The sequence below is a fragment of the Canis aureus genome, chromosome 16 (genome assembly GCF_053574225.1).
Source record: "Canis aureus isolate CA01 chromosome 16, VMU_Caureus_v.1.0, whole genome shotgun sequence".
Lineage (NCBI taxonomy): Eukaryota > Metazoa > Chordata > Mammalia > Carnivora > Canidae > Canis > Canis aureus.
In genome coordinates this window covers 44,729,339-44,743,812 of record NC_135626.1, presented here as the reverse complement: position 1 = coordinate 44,743,812, position 14,474 = coordinate 44,729,339, and the positions used below count along the sequence as shown (strand labels likewise).

The following is a 14,474-nucleotide window of genomic DNA, read 5'->3' as shown; positions in this document are numbered from 1 at the left end:
TTTATATACTGGTTATCCACCAGGTCAAAAAATACATTATAAACACAGCTAGCTATGTCCAAAAGTAAATTCTAATTTCCAACTACTAAGGTCAAATCAGCTAATGATTAAGTTTAGAGAAAACATCTTAATGTTCTAGAACTTTCAAATAGGTATTCATTCACATATATTACTCTTACCTCTTCTGAATACATCACATTTAAAGCTGCACTATGGGGAGCAGCAGACACATAGTCACTGTCATTAAACATCGTCACCATGATGTTCTGGTTTGTGAAAAAGCTAATAAGATCGCTGATATCAGAGTCTGGTATTAGAAATAAACAAATAATTAAGAATCAGCTTAAATAAGAAACATAGACTTTTTTTTTCAGACATAGACTTTTAATAACATTGGAAACAGCTTTTTTTTTTTTTGTAATTATCTTCATTAAAAAGACATGATTAAGAGCACTGGTTCTGGAGCCAGTCAGCTTGGCTTTGAATACAAGTCAATATATATACAAGCCTTAAAAACAGAACCTAGCAAAGTAATTGTACAAATTGTAGCTCCTGCTGCTGCTACTATTTTTTTTTAATTTTTATTTATTTATGATAGTCCCAGAGAGAGAGAGGCACAGAGACACAGGCAGAGGGAGAAGCAGGCTCCAAGCACCGGGAGCCCGACGTGGGATTCGATCCCGGGTCTCCAGGATCGCGCCCTGGGCCAAAGGCAGGCACCAAACCGCTGCGCCACCCAGGGATCCCTGCTACTATTGTTATATTGAAAGTTTACCTATAATACATGAAATTGGGAGAAACTGTGAGAATAAAAATCTATATGGCAACTTTATGTAATAAGAGAACCTGCTAGGCTCAAAAAGGTAGAATCATGCAGCGTGTGCAGTTAGGTAACATCACTCATTAGAGGATTTCTGTGTACTTTGAACAGACAGATTTTATAAATGTCAATTGTCTTAACTGCCTTAAAATATTAAAACTCTAATCAGATCTCCATCTACAATCTTTAAATTGCCTGGAGCCAAGGGAAAGATTGTGAATACCGTCTGAGTTTTAGATCAATACCAACAAGTCTGATGAATGTAAACCATTCCACCTCTTATTCACAAAAGCCAGAAAGGACAAATGTGACTCTGAGAAAAATCAAAACGAAACAAAGGAAACCACTATCAGTAACTAAAAATAGTGACAGGTGGATCAGACTCAGCACCAAACCTGAGCGTCACAATGATGCCGTTAGTGCTTTCATTGGTGTTTTAGATACTACACTTACTCCTTACCTACACAAATGATCTCTCTTCTCCAGATTCTTGAGAAGGGAGCTACATTATAACTGAAGGAACTAGATCACCTGTGATACAAAAAGTTTTGCAAGGAGGATCAGATACAATCCAATATAGACATACAGAGGCCACTGATTCCCAAAGGAAACATGGCTTTATTTAGGACCATCAAGGCCTAGGAAAATATAGGGTACATATGTAAACAATTCTGGAAATACTAAAAAATAACAAAAGGGACAAAATTTTGAAAATACAAGAATTTCTGCAGATCAGTAAGAGTGAACTCAAAACAAAATTATTTGAGATACACGTACAATTTCCCAAACACACAAAAAATGTCACTATATCAGAGTATAGGCTTTAAGCAGCACTTTATTTTACCAACATGAAATGTGTATTAAAACCAAAATAAAAATTCTAATTAAAGAAATAAATTATAAAACATCACATTTTCTATTCAAGAGTAGTTTTCTGTCACAATATACATTCTTCCTCCAAAAGAATAAAGATTATATAATAAACTGAGAGTTACCTTTTAAGTGATGATTTTAAAAGTAATTTATAATCGTCCCTAACTATAATTATTATCCAACACTGGTCAAAGCTCTTCAGTTAATAATGAATCAAGAAGGAAAGATTACTAGAACATAGCTACATGTTGGAAAATATTAAACCCCAAAGAGTCTGTGAGTTACATAAACGATTATATCAAATGCAACTTCCTAACCTATTTCAGCTAGAGAAGCAAATAAAGTTGTCTCTGTTTCACTGTAAATTTGCCAGAGTTGGCTACCTCTTCAAAAACCTTGGGACTATAAACTATCTATGCAGATGGGAGATTTTGTAGGAACAACTGTTCAAATGTGAATGAAATTTTGTATTGCGCTTTATTATTTTGAAAAGCAAAATCCCATGTTTTTTTTCTTTACTTGTTCTGAACCTTGTTCAAGACCATGGTTCTTAATCATTTTTCATATTTGACAACTATGTAATTAAGAATAAATAGCAAATAAAAAAATTCAAAAATACTCATTACCAGTTTAATGTATTTGATTATAAATATAGTTAATACATTTTTTCTTAATTCTTACTAATTTTTCACATGGTCCTTAAAAAATTGTTTAAACATTTCTATTTAGACATGTAATTGTGTAAATATTACATACTATAACTCTTTCTAAAACTTCTGAAGTTTATTTTGCTTGTCATAGACTTTAATATGAAACATACTACTTTGACAATATGTTGCTACCATTAAGAAAAGAAATCTTAATATCATAAACAGTACAAGGTTAGTTTTTAAAAACCGTAATCTATAGTTAACCAAAATTTCATTTCTGTAATATATTATTCAATATCAAAAAGGAGTTTTTTAAAACTTAAGATTTCTACAGATCATGCCTTTACCTTACGTCTACTTCTAAAATCCCAATCTCTGACCTATATCCACACCCCTATGCCCCAACCAACACACATTCACAGACCTTCACACACTCTCACCAGTAGAATTTTGAAGAAGCAGACTTGTTTTGTATTTATGAGGTTTGTCTCCAGATTTTAGGAAATATAAGTCTGGAACAAGTTTGATGGGAACCACAGCATTTTTAAAAGAGCGATGCACCAAAAACATAAAAATCTGAACTGCGAAAAAAATTAAAAGCAGAAGCAACCTGAAAGGAAAAAAATAAAACACAGGGTACATTAATATGTATATCTACTTTAAAAAATTCTCCTTCAAATAACAGTTAAAAGTACACATGCAAGAAGAAAAAAGAGAGAGAAAAGAAAAACTTGAAAGAAATAGCCTGAGAGTAGAATTTCTGTTCTCCAAAATGATCTCATGACGATACTGAACAGAAAGCAAGTATTTATTTATTTTTTTTTAAAGATTTTTTATTTATTTATTCATAGAGATGCAAAGAGAGAGAGAGGCAGAGACACAGGCAGAGGGAGGAGCAGGCTCCATGCAGAGAGCCTGACGTGGGACTCGATCCAGGGTCTCCAGATCACGCCCTGGGCTGCAGGCGGCGCTAAACCGCGGCGCCACCGGGGCTGCCCAGAAAGCAAGTATTTAATAATAAAATTAAGTTATGAAACTAAAATCAGAGTCATCCTGAAACTTTTATGGGATATGTGACCTTGTGCTTATAATTTTTTAAGAACTAGACATTATGCCACATTTATATGCCTATTGTCCTGACAGAACTACTTATTTCCTGCTCTATGTCTTAACTATGCTATGCATACTCTCCTATGCTTTAGAAAAGATATTACAAAAATATTTTAGATACAGGGAAGTAAACAAAAATACAGTGAAACTGTTTTGTTTTCAAATATAGTGAAACGCTGAATGACTGATATCTTTGAAATGTTATCCACACCACATTAATTTCCATTGTTCCTCTAGAGAGAAGCAAAGCAAGATAGAATAGTCAGTTATAAGGATCATTATTTGCTGTTGGTCAAGTACATAATTCTATTACCTATTCAAAATGCCCTTCTATCTAGAAAGCAGATATTCTTCTGTCTTATGCTGTAAAATATTGCTATATTACCTGTGATAGGTATCAAAGCAAGTGGGTAGAGAGAGCTTAGATTATCACAGGTTAGCATTTTGTAATTTTCAGAAACCTTATTTAATTTAAAAAAATCATTCTCATAAATTAAGTATACATCAATCAGTTTTTCCAAAAGCATACTGCATTGAACCCTAGTTCCATAACCAGTTAATAGGCGTTTTACATTTAAAAATTCATGACTGGGGGCAGCCCCGGTGGCGCAGTGGTTTAGTGCTGCCTGCAGCCTGGGGCGTGATCCTGGAGACCCTGGTTCGAATCCCACGTCGGGCTCTCTGCATGGAGCCTGCTTCTCCCTCTGCCTGTGTCTCTGCCTCTCATTCTCTCTCTCTGTCTCTATGAATAAATAAATGAAATCTTTAAAAAAATAAAATAAAAAATAAAAAAATAATAAAAATTCATGACTGGGATGCCTGGATGGCTCAGTGGTTGAGCATCTGCCTTCAGCTCAGGGTGTGATCCTGGGATCCTGGAGTGAGTCCCATATCAGGCTCCTCACAGGGAGCCTGCTCCTCCCTCTGCCTATGTCTCTGCCTCTCTGTCTCTGTCTCTCTCATGAATAAATAGATAAAATCTTTAAAAATAAAAAATTCATAATTAAACAGTATTTGGAAACTCTACTCTTAAGTTGAATAAAATAAAGCAATTTCTTTACCAAAGAATCTCTCACGTGTTTTCATATGCTAATATAAACAACTCTTTAAGAGAGGAAATATAAGAAATAGCATTTCCTAAATGCACAGATGGTCAAATGTGCATTTGAAATACTTTTTGTTAGGAATTGAATGTTTGTGTCACCCTCCCCCCAAATTCATATGTCAAAGCCCTAAACCTCCAGTGTGATGGTATTAGGAATAAGGCCTTTGGGAGGTAATCAGGATTAGATGAGGTCATTGGCATAGGGCCCTCGAGATGCGATTAGTGCCCTTCTAAGAGACATCAGAGAGCCTGCTCTCTGTCTCCTGTGCGTCAACAAAGAAAGTCATATGAGAACACAGCAAGATAACAGCGTATCTCTGCAAGCCAGGAAGAGTGCCCTCAAGACCAATTTTGTACCCTAATCTGATTTCCACACTCTAAAACTATGATAAAACAAATTTCTGTTGTTCAAGCCACTCAAGTCTATGTTATTTTGTTATAGCGGTCTGAACTAAGACTTTTATTGTTTTTCAGGGAGTGTTTTTTATAAGAGGAGTGGTTCATTTAAATAAACTGAAACCTGCTGATTTAAATAAATATTTTTCTTTTAGTAATGCAGAGAAATAAATAAGACACTTGACTGACATTTCTTTCCTTCTGAATAAATTAGGGCAAAAAATGCAAATGAATTCAATGTATCTCAAGCACATAACAATACTCTAGGCTTATTAAATTTTATTTCTATTACCGTTTTGGATCTAACAAGATTGGTGCATGTTATATGAAAATATTTAATGTTATGTTCCAATAATTGAAAATCTAGCACCCATGGAACCTGAAAGAGGTAAAGCAAAGTTGAAAAGATGTCATTCTGATCCCAGTTCCACAAGCTATAAAGCCTTCTTTATATTTCTGTTCTTTACCTGATAAAGATAAAACTTTTACTCTTCTTGCTATTTATAAAAAGTAGTTACACATAGTATGTACAAAACAATTGTGTAAAATATAATTGCAAAATAAAATTTAAATACAGTGATAATTCAAAAGTTGCAATTAATATTATGACAGTTCCTGATTTAGATGAGAACAAAAAAATGCTATTTTTTTTTTAATATTACTTATTTGACACAGAGAGAGAGTACAAGCAGGGGGAGCTGCAGACAGAGGGAGAAGCAGGCTCCCTGCTGAGCAGAAGGCCCAACCCTGGGATCATGACCTGAGTTAAAGACAGATGCTTAACCCATTGAGCCACTAAGGCAACCTAAAAAATGCTAGTTTAAAAAAAGAGTAAAAGCTCTAGTGGTATTCAATAAAATTGATAAATGCATAATTCTTTTCTCTGACATTGTAAAGTTTACAGTCTTAATCTTTTAAAACCTCATAGATTTACATATGTTTACACTTAAAAAATTAAGATGACAAGCTGAATTTGTATCCTTAAAAAAACAACTCATCAGGCAGGAAAGTGATTATACTTACACTGATCTCACTGATTTACTTTCCCGTTTCAAGGTAAGCAAATGAAACTTTGCTACTGTATACACCTGCTGTTTCCAAAGGCTCATGGTGCTTACTAGAGAAGCCTTGGTTTCAGAAAGAATAAGTAAGCTCTGCTCCATTTCATCAAAAGATTTTGAATCCATTTCTTCCTCTGGTGGCTGCTGGGTAAATACACTATAATCTATTTGCCAAAACAAAACAAAGGGAAAATTATGGTATATTCCTTAAAAGGATAAAAATCTTTCTGAGGCATATAAATTTTAAAGAAGCATACATCTGGTGGTGATGTAGGACAAACAGAATTTTCATATACTTTGGCACTATTATTAAAACTGAACACATGCATATCTTATGACCCAGAAAATTCGCTGCTAGGTATAAAGACAACAAGGATAAGTACATAGGTCTACCAAAACACATATACAAGAATATTCGGAGCTGGCTATCTGTCAAGAATAGCCATAAACTTGGAAGAACCCAACTGTCTAAGAGGTGAATGAGTAAGTCATAAAATACTCTTGTAACAGCATAGCCTAAAACAATGCAACATGCATATGAGAAAATGCTCTGCATCACTTGCCATCAGGGAAATACAAATCAAAACCACAATGAGATACCACCTGACACCAGAGAATGGGGAAAATTAACAAGGCAGGAAACAACAAATGTTGGAGAGGATGCGGAGAAAAGGGAAACCTCTTACACTGTTGGTGGGAATGTGAACTGGTGCAGCCACTCTGGAAAACTGTGTGGAGGTTCCTCAAAGAGTTAAAAATATACCTGCCCTACGACCCAGCAATTGCACTGTTGGGGATTTACCCCAAAGATACAAATGCAATGAAACGCCGGGACACCTGCACCCCGATGTTTATAGCAGCAATGGCCACGATAGCCAAACTGTGGAAGGAGCCTCGGTGTCCAACGAAAGATGAATGGATAAAGAAGATGTGGTTTATGTATACAATGGAATATTACTCAGCTATTAGAAATGACAAATACCCACCATTTGCTTCAACGTGGATGGAACTGGAGGGTATTATGCTGAGTGAAGTAAGTCAGTCGGAGAAGGACAAACATTATATGTTCTCATTCATTTGGGGAATATAAATAATAGTAAAAGGGAATATAAGGGAAGGGAGAAGAAATGTGTGGGAAATATCAGAAAGGGAGACAGAACGTAAAGACTGCTAACTCTGGGAAACGAACTAGGGGTGGTAGAAGGGGAGGAGGGCGGGGGGTGGGAGTGAATGGGTGACGGGCACTGGGGGTTATTCTGTATGTTAGTAAATTGAACACCAATAAAAAAAAATAAAAAAATAAAAAAAAACAAACAATGAAACTAAATATACTATACAACTATGGTAGTTTAAAACTTACAAACATAATATTAGGTAAAAGAAGCCAGACACAAAAGAGACATATAATTTATTCCATGAGACCAAACACTGATAATATTAATCAGTGAGGATAAGAAAAAAGGTTATTTTTATGAGTGACTCAATTTTTTAAAAATGAAAAACAATAAAAAGATGAAAATTGGTTTCAGCACGAGGAGAACCAAAAAAGAAGGACTTCTATGACTTATGTTAAATTTTAAAAATGAGTAAACATTAAAAACTTTAAGAGTGGAATGGAATAATGCATAAAGTAATACTGAACCACAGCCTGGTTATCCTGGGACCTTCGCAACTCAACAGTTTAGATGAATGACTTAGTAAGAGGAACCAGTCTAATCCCTCTTTTTCCCTGATACAATGGACTGAATCAAACTAAAAATGGAGCTACAACATTATACATTACAATCATGGTATTCAGTGAACACCAATTTACCTTCTACAGAATTTGACATTTTTAACGCTTGAAAAATAAAACAAAATCAGCCAAACTGAATGCAAGCCAATGTTACAGGTAAATTTATTCTGCATGGTGAACTTCAAGGTATACAGAACAAAGCCGTAATACCTACACTGCACATAGCCTTCTCATCTTTATCCCCACTACCCAAACATTTCTACAGACTACTTCCTATACTTCAAAATATTTAGCATTAGATATAGGCATTTTTTCCACCTAATTCTCTTCCATCATCCGAGGTGTTACAAGCATACGCATTGATAATACATTCTATATCCTGACCTCTAATTTCCTCTATTTCTCCTACTCCCACACCTTCATCTCTACCCAATTTCATCAAACTGGAAGCATGTCCAAATTTGAGATCTTGTTCTCCCTCTAATTATGCAAGATCTAAAACTTTTATGTGAACTCTGTCTATAATCTGATTTCACATCTTTATCATAAACCTGACTCCTCTCCTTTTTCCATGTTTGAGAGAAACATTGTTTCTTTCACCTTCGTGACACATTACCATCACCCCAATCATGCTCATTTTCAATTGTTTACTCAACTCACCTTCTCACCTTAAACTTCACAGAACCAGCTTTGACTTTTACCACACCACTGAAATGGCTGCTGTCAAGGTCACCACTGTCTTCCACACTCCAAAGCCCTCACTGTCTTCTCTGTTACCAAAGTCATCTTTTCTGTTCTTATCTTATTCTTCACAGCAACCAGAAAATAAGTAATCACTTCCTCTCTCCTAAAACACTATTTTGTCTGTGCTTTTACATCTCCTTTTATGAAGAGAGTTAGATACTTAACCCACTGAGCCATCCAGGTGCCCCCAGAATGCATTTTTTAAACATGCAAATCAGATCATGTTACTCCTTTGCTTTAGAATTCTCAATAGCTACACATTGCACTAAGAAAATCAAATTCTTTTCCAGATATTCAAAGACTAAACATGATCTGGCCCCTGGCCCTCCCCTCTAATCTCTTTGGTTCTCTAAACTCTATCTGCAAGGGCCTTTTCTTGGTCATCAAACATATCCAACTCCTTGAGTAATTAACAGTTTGCACTAGCAGTTCCCTTTACCCAAAAAGCTTTGCAAGAAAATCTTCAGGTATTTACATTTTTCTTGCCATCCAAGTCTTAGTTTATCACCTCAACACAGTCCTCCCTAAAGATACAATCTAAGTTATCTGCCTCCCAAGACCACCCCATTATTTCCTTCACAACTTCTACTGTTTTCAGTAAATATCTCAGTTATTTATTTATCTGTTTCTATCTACCCTTTCTTCCTCTAAAAATATATTTCATATGCTCATATAATTATTCATCTTGTTCACCATCTCTCTGGTTTATTGCCTAAAAATTTTTGTTAGTTTTGTTTCTACCTGCTTGGTCAATTTCTGCTTCAACTTCTAGCTTTAAGAACACATCTTCCAAAGTTGTCATGGAAACACCATAAGAAATAACACCCAAGTTTGAATGACTGTCTAGAGCAGAAAATAAACCTAAAAGAAAAAAAAGGAAAGAATGTTGTGTAGTTTAGCATATCATCATGAATTATTCTAAAATACTCTTTAAAAATGGGATAGGACTAAATCTACTCTGCCAGTCCAGTAGTTCTCAAAATTTGTGGTCTCAGAACCCCATTAACATTCTTAAAAATTGCTAAGGACCCCAAGGAATGTTTGTTTATAGAGCTATATCTAGTGGATATTTACCATACTATAAATTAAACCTAAGAAATATTTTACAGACAGAATGATACAGTATATTAAAGTTGACATATATATTTTATTCCAGTTAATTAAGGATTCTTTTTTCCCCCCAGGAAAAAATCAATTAAATTAATAAAGAAAATCTGTCCAAATGAGATAAATATTAAGAGAATCCTGCACAACATATCTGCATCAATAATATCCTTTTGGTTATGAAGAGATCTCTAAACAGATAAAGGAGACTGAGTGTGAGTTCCTCATCATGAAGGTGAAAATTAATGCCACAATTAAAATAATTCAAGGGTCTATTATATAATTCATTATGGAATTATGAAACTGGAAAAGAACTTGAGAACACATACACTATTCTGTGTGTGTATAACATTACATATTCCCAGGAAGCCTCCAAGCAAATGGAACAATCTTTCTTGACAACAAAGCAAATAGTTTTCCTTAAGTTAACATAATAGTTTCTTGCATATTGTTTTTAAGATGAAAAAAAAACCCTGCACATTAACTTACAGTTTCTGATCTCAAAAGCAAAGTACTTTTACAGAAATGTAAAAGTAAAGTAAAACCACCTAGGAACATGTAAATACTACACAGAAAATTAAACAACACAGTAAATCAAGAAAACCTATTCCCAATGCAAGATCCTGGTTCAACAATCAGGAAACTGAAAGTAATACCTGCAAATTTGTCCATGTCCTTAAAAGGCAAGCTATACACAAGTTGTTGGTCATTCTGTTGTAATAAGGTAGCTCCAGGTATATGTTGTTTAACCAGGGAAGAAAGAGTTTCGGTGGCACAATATTTGTCTATGTACATGCTAGAGAAAACCAAAAGTCATAACTTTTTAATAATAAGCAACCAAAAGTAAAATCTGAATGCTTGAAGTAAAGTCAGTGCCATAAAAATTGACCAAAGCATATTATGGCAAATCTGAAATATAGTAAGAGTAGACCAAGAATATTATAAAGAATAAAGTCAATCAAGAATGAATCATACCTTAGGCGGTAGCCAATCCCCCATTTACTTTTGAGAAAAATTGAAGAACCAACACATTTCAACATTCCTTGTGATATGACAGCTTTCCTATCTGCAAACAGAAATTTGCATTTCAATTTTTTAGTTAGTAACAGCATTTGCAGTTCAATTTTTAAGTTAGTTGGCATTTATATTTTGTGAACTACCATATGAGACACCAATATCATCATTAAAACATCCTTAAATACTCACAACTTTATTTGAAAGGTACTAGATTATCACTACCTGGTTTTTAAATGAGAACACTGAGGCAACGAGAAAACATATTGTCTGCCCATGTTTCACATAGATGTTAAGTGATAAAGCCACTCTCTTGCACAGAGTCTCTAATGAGCTTCCCTGGTAGACAACATTTCACATATGTTGTTAACAACTCCTTGCTAGAGAAATTAAGCATATTCAGTGACTCCACTGGGAAAGGATTTTTGGAAGCTCATGTCTGGTTTCCTCCATGTCCCATGTGCCTTTTCATTTTGCTGATTTTGCTTCATATCCTTTCAGTCTTGTGGTATTAACTCCTAAATACTGTATGTTGAGTCCTAGTAGTTCCCCTAGCAAATTACTGAATCTGAGATGGTCTGCAGGACTCCCAAACATAAAAATATGTAGTTTTTAAAAAGTTTAAAACACAGTTCTGTGAGGATCACATAGCTTCTTTATTCATCAAGATTTTGCATCTCTATGTCCATTTCCTATTTGGTCCCATGACCTTATGCTTCAAAAATAAAAATCTCACCAGCAAGAATGTCAGCTTCATCCATGAAATGAGTACTAAACACTGTCACCCGATTAGATTTCCCATACTTCAGAAGATTCCAAACAATATGACGAGAACAGGGGTCCATTCCAGCTGTTGGTTCATCTAGCAATAGTATCTGTGTGAAAAAGAATAGGGAATGGCAGAGAATCCTCAGAAGAACTAAAATATGTAAAATTTATGGACACTGGAAAACTTCCCCATTTCAAATTATTATTCCAACCAGAAGTATATTAGGACTGAGTTTTTCAGTCATATATGAGCTAAGCATAAATTTTTTAAATTATCAGTTTGGCAAGTGAATATTTTTGTTTCAATTTTAAAAAACTATTATCGGTAACATATAAGACATATGTGCAATAACAATCAGATACATAAACTAAAAAATAAAACATTGTTGAGGTTTGGGAGAAAGATAAATTAATATAAAGCCAGAATCCACAGTGATCCCAAGCTATAGCAGCAAGGAGAAATGTGGCAGGATGGCAGGGACCAAGATGGCTCAGGCTGCATCTCAGCCCTGTGCAAAGCACTATATCAGATGGTTCTGTTTCTAGAGGACAAAGAAAAGCACAGAACAGACACAAAATAAAATCAGCAGAACAGTGAAAAGCTGAACTATTCCTCTGGTTTTGTTCTGTTTTAAAATTTTATTCAGAACTATTATGAAAATACAGAAAACTAGAGAGAGAATTAGTATAGCTACCACTGATACATAACAAATGCCATTTTTTTTTGGGCCATATTTTCCGTAGACCTTTTTTAAAACAAATAAAACACTGGAAATGTAACTAAAACCTGTCCCTTCCATTCCACTTCCTAGAAGTAACCACTACTGTAAATATGTTTTATCTTTATGACTCCAGTTTAAAAATCTTATTATTTTAATCACATCCATAATAATGCATAGTGTTTTATGTATGTGGAAACTTTATAATTATTCTATGTAAATATACAATATATTATATTTGTGAGTTATACATTAATATTTATTTACCTTTGGATTCCCAAGAACAGCAATTCCTAAAGACAGTTTTCTTTTTTGACCACCACTTAATTTTTTAGCTTGATTATCTTTGATAGGCTGCATGTCTAAATCCAATAAAACCTTCTGTACCTGTAAAGTGAAAACAATGTTATTTTTAAATTATATGATTTACATAATTATCAATATCAATTTTTAAGTGTTCTGATTTTAATATCAACTTAAAAAATGTTCTTTTAGTACAGAATTTAGTTTTGACATGTATTCATATATAATTTAAAATAACACATAAAAAGGTTCCTGATTGAAAGGTCTGTTTTACTTTTGTGACTTCCTGGGTAGTGGTGAAGGGATCAGTTGGAAGGCTGTGTGTATGTGTGTGTGGAGGAAGGGAGGCAGATGTGAAAGGAAAGGAAGAAACAAAAGAAAAACTTAAATTGAGAGGCTAGTATCATCCAGACAAAGACTATTTTATATGTACTAAAATATTTACTCCAAATTCCATCCAATTCTTTGTAATGTATTTCTGTTTACTGGCTCAGAACAAGTTTTTATTAAGATTTTCATGCATTTTTTTAAAAAGATTTTATTTATCTATTCATGAGAGATACAGAAGGAGAGGCAGAGGCATAGGCAAAGGGAGAGGCAGGCTCCCCACAGAGAGCCCAGGGTGGGACTTGATCCCAGATCACACCCGGAACCAAAGGCAGATGCTATAATGGCTTTATAACAGTTATTATAAAAGGTTATTAATTTACAGGGAATAAAGCAAAAATTTCTATATGGGTGACATACTTCTTGTATTACATTATTGGCTGGTATTCCTTTGATTGAAGCCAAAATGGATAAGTTTTCTTCCACCGTCAAAACATCAAAATGTATATCTAACTGTGGACAAATGCCAATTATTTTTCTTGCTTCAAACATTTCGTCTATTTCTGAGACTCTGTGTCCATATATAGATGCGAATCCTAAAAGCAAAATGTATATTTAAATTTATACTAACATTATTAAAAAGTATATATTCTTTTATATACACTAATAACTTAGTTACTTGTATATAGTAATATATAAGGTAGGAGTTAATATAAACTTGGAAGACACAACAAACTCTCATTTCCATACTATTGGTGATGTGTTTACATCTTATATTCCAACCTCATTTTCCTTCATTGGTATTACATAGTGAAAAGATTAAGAGATCTTAACCAGAGCTTAACACTAAATATAACTGCATACTGGTACATTATTTACACTGACATTCTGGTAGCAATTTTCCTTCATTTCCAGGCATTATTCAGTAGTGGACAGAACAAAGAAACTAAGAATTTTCCCCTAACTAGGTATGTGTGATCTGGAGAAAATCAATCTGAATTCCAGATTTTCTCTTCTATAAACTAAAGACAAATCTATAGCACTTAAATTTAAGAACTATTAAATCAATGTGATAATGTGTGGAGAATTCTAACAAAAATCATAAATTCCTATTAAATGTAAGATATCGCTACCACCATTATAAAGTGACACAATTAGGGATAAGCAACAAAACTAATTTCAAAAATTAAAATACATTTTAAAAATACAGATTCAATATATGGAAATTCAGCCTTTCTTAGAGTAAAATATTTATTGTACTGCTGCTCTATTAGGTTATTGTGGAGCTGAGCTGCCATATTAAATTCTCACCTACATTTAAAAAGTATGTTTAAGGTATTGCTCTTATAATTCCATTTTAGGAGATTGTGTTGATACTTATCATTCTTTCCTTTTGAACTGTTGTTGCAAATTTAGAAATCTGTACTTACAATCTAAAGTATCTATAGGTGTCATTTAATTTCTAATTAATTACTGATTTATCCTTCCTTGAAAATGAAAAATACAAAATATCTGATACAAGTAACAAAATCAGATCCTTTTTACTTTAGTAAACATGATTAAATCAATCATTTTTTATTTTCTATTGAAAAACAAATGTGTATAGTAAAAAAAATAATAAAACACATTTATAGGCACTGAAGTTGATCTCAAATCACTGAAAAAAATCAATCAGTACATGTTTGGATAAATCAAGGATAAAGAATAAATGATATGTATTTATATAAGTATAACTCAAGGACAAA

At 33.8% G+C, this 14,474-nt stretch overlaps 1 protein-coding gene across 3 annotated transcripts in view; it reads right to left on the bottom strand.

The window, feature by feature from the left end:
- The window catches only part of ABCA5 (ATP binding cassette subfamily A member 5), a 72,583-nt gene that overhangs the window by 24,269 nt on the left and 33,840 nt on the right, over positions 1 to 14,474 (bottom strand). For all 3 annotated transcript variants that reach the window (XM_077853648.1, XM_077853649.1, XM_077853650.1), the window contains exons 13-21: positions 13,150 to 13,325; positions 12,367 to 12,486; positions 11,349 to 11,487; positions 10,574 to 10,664; positions 10,255 to 10,394; positions 9,236 to 9,355; positions 5,978 to 6,179; positions 2,784 to 2,953; positions 180 to 307 (exon numbers count right to left, since the gene is read on the bottom strand). In XM_077853648.1, the coding sequence (XP_077709774.1) occupies positions 180 to 307; positions 2,784 to 2,953; positions 5,978 to 6,179; positions 9,236 to 9,355; positions 10,255 to 10,394; positions 10,574 to 10,664; positions 11,349 to 11,487; positions 12,367 to 12,486; positions 13,150 to 13,325 (1,286 nt within the window). The remainder of the gene's footprint in view (positions 1 to 179; positions 308 to 2,783; positions 2,954 to 5,977; positions 6,180 to 9,235; positions 9,356 to 10,254; positions 10,395 to 10,573; positions 10,665 to 11,348; positions 11,488 to 12,366; positions 12,487 to 13,149; positions 13,326 to 14,474) is intronic.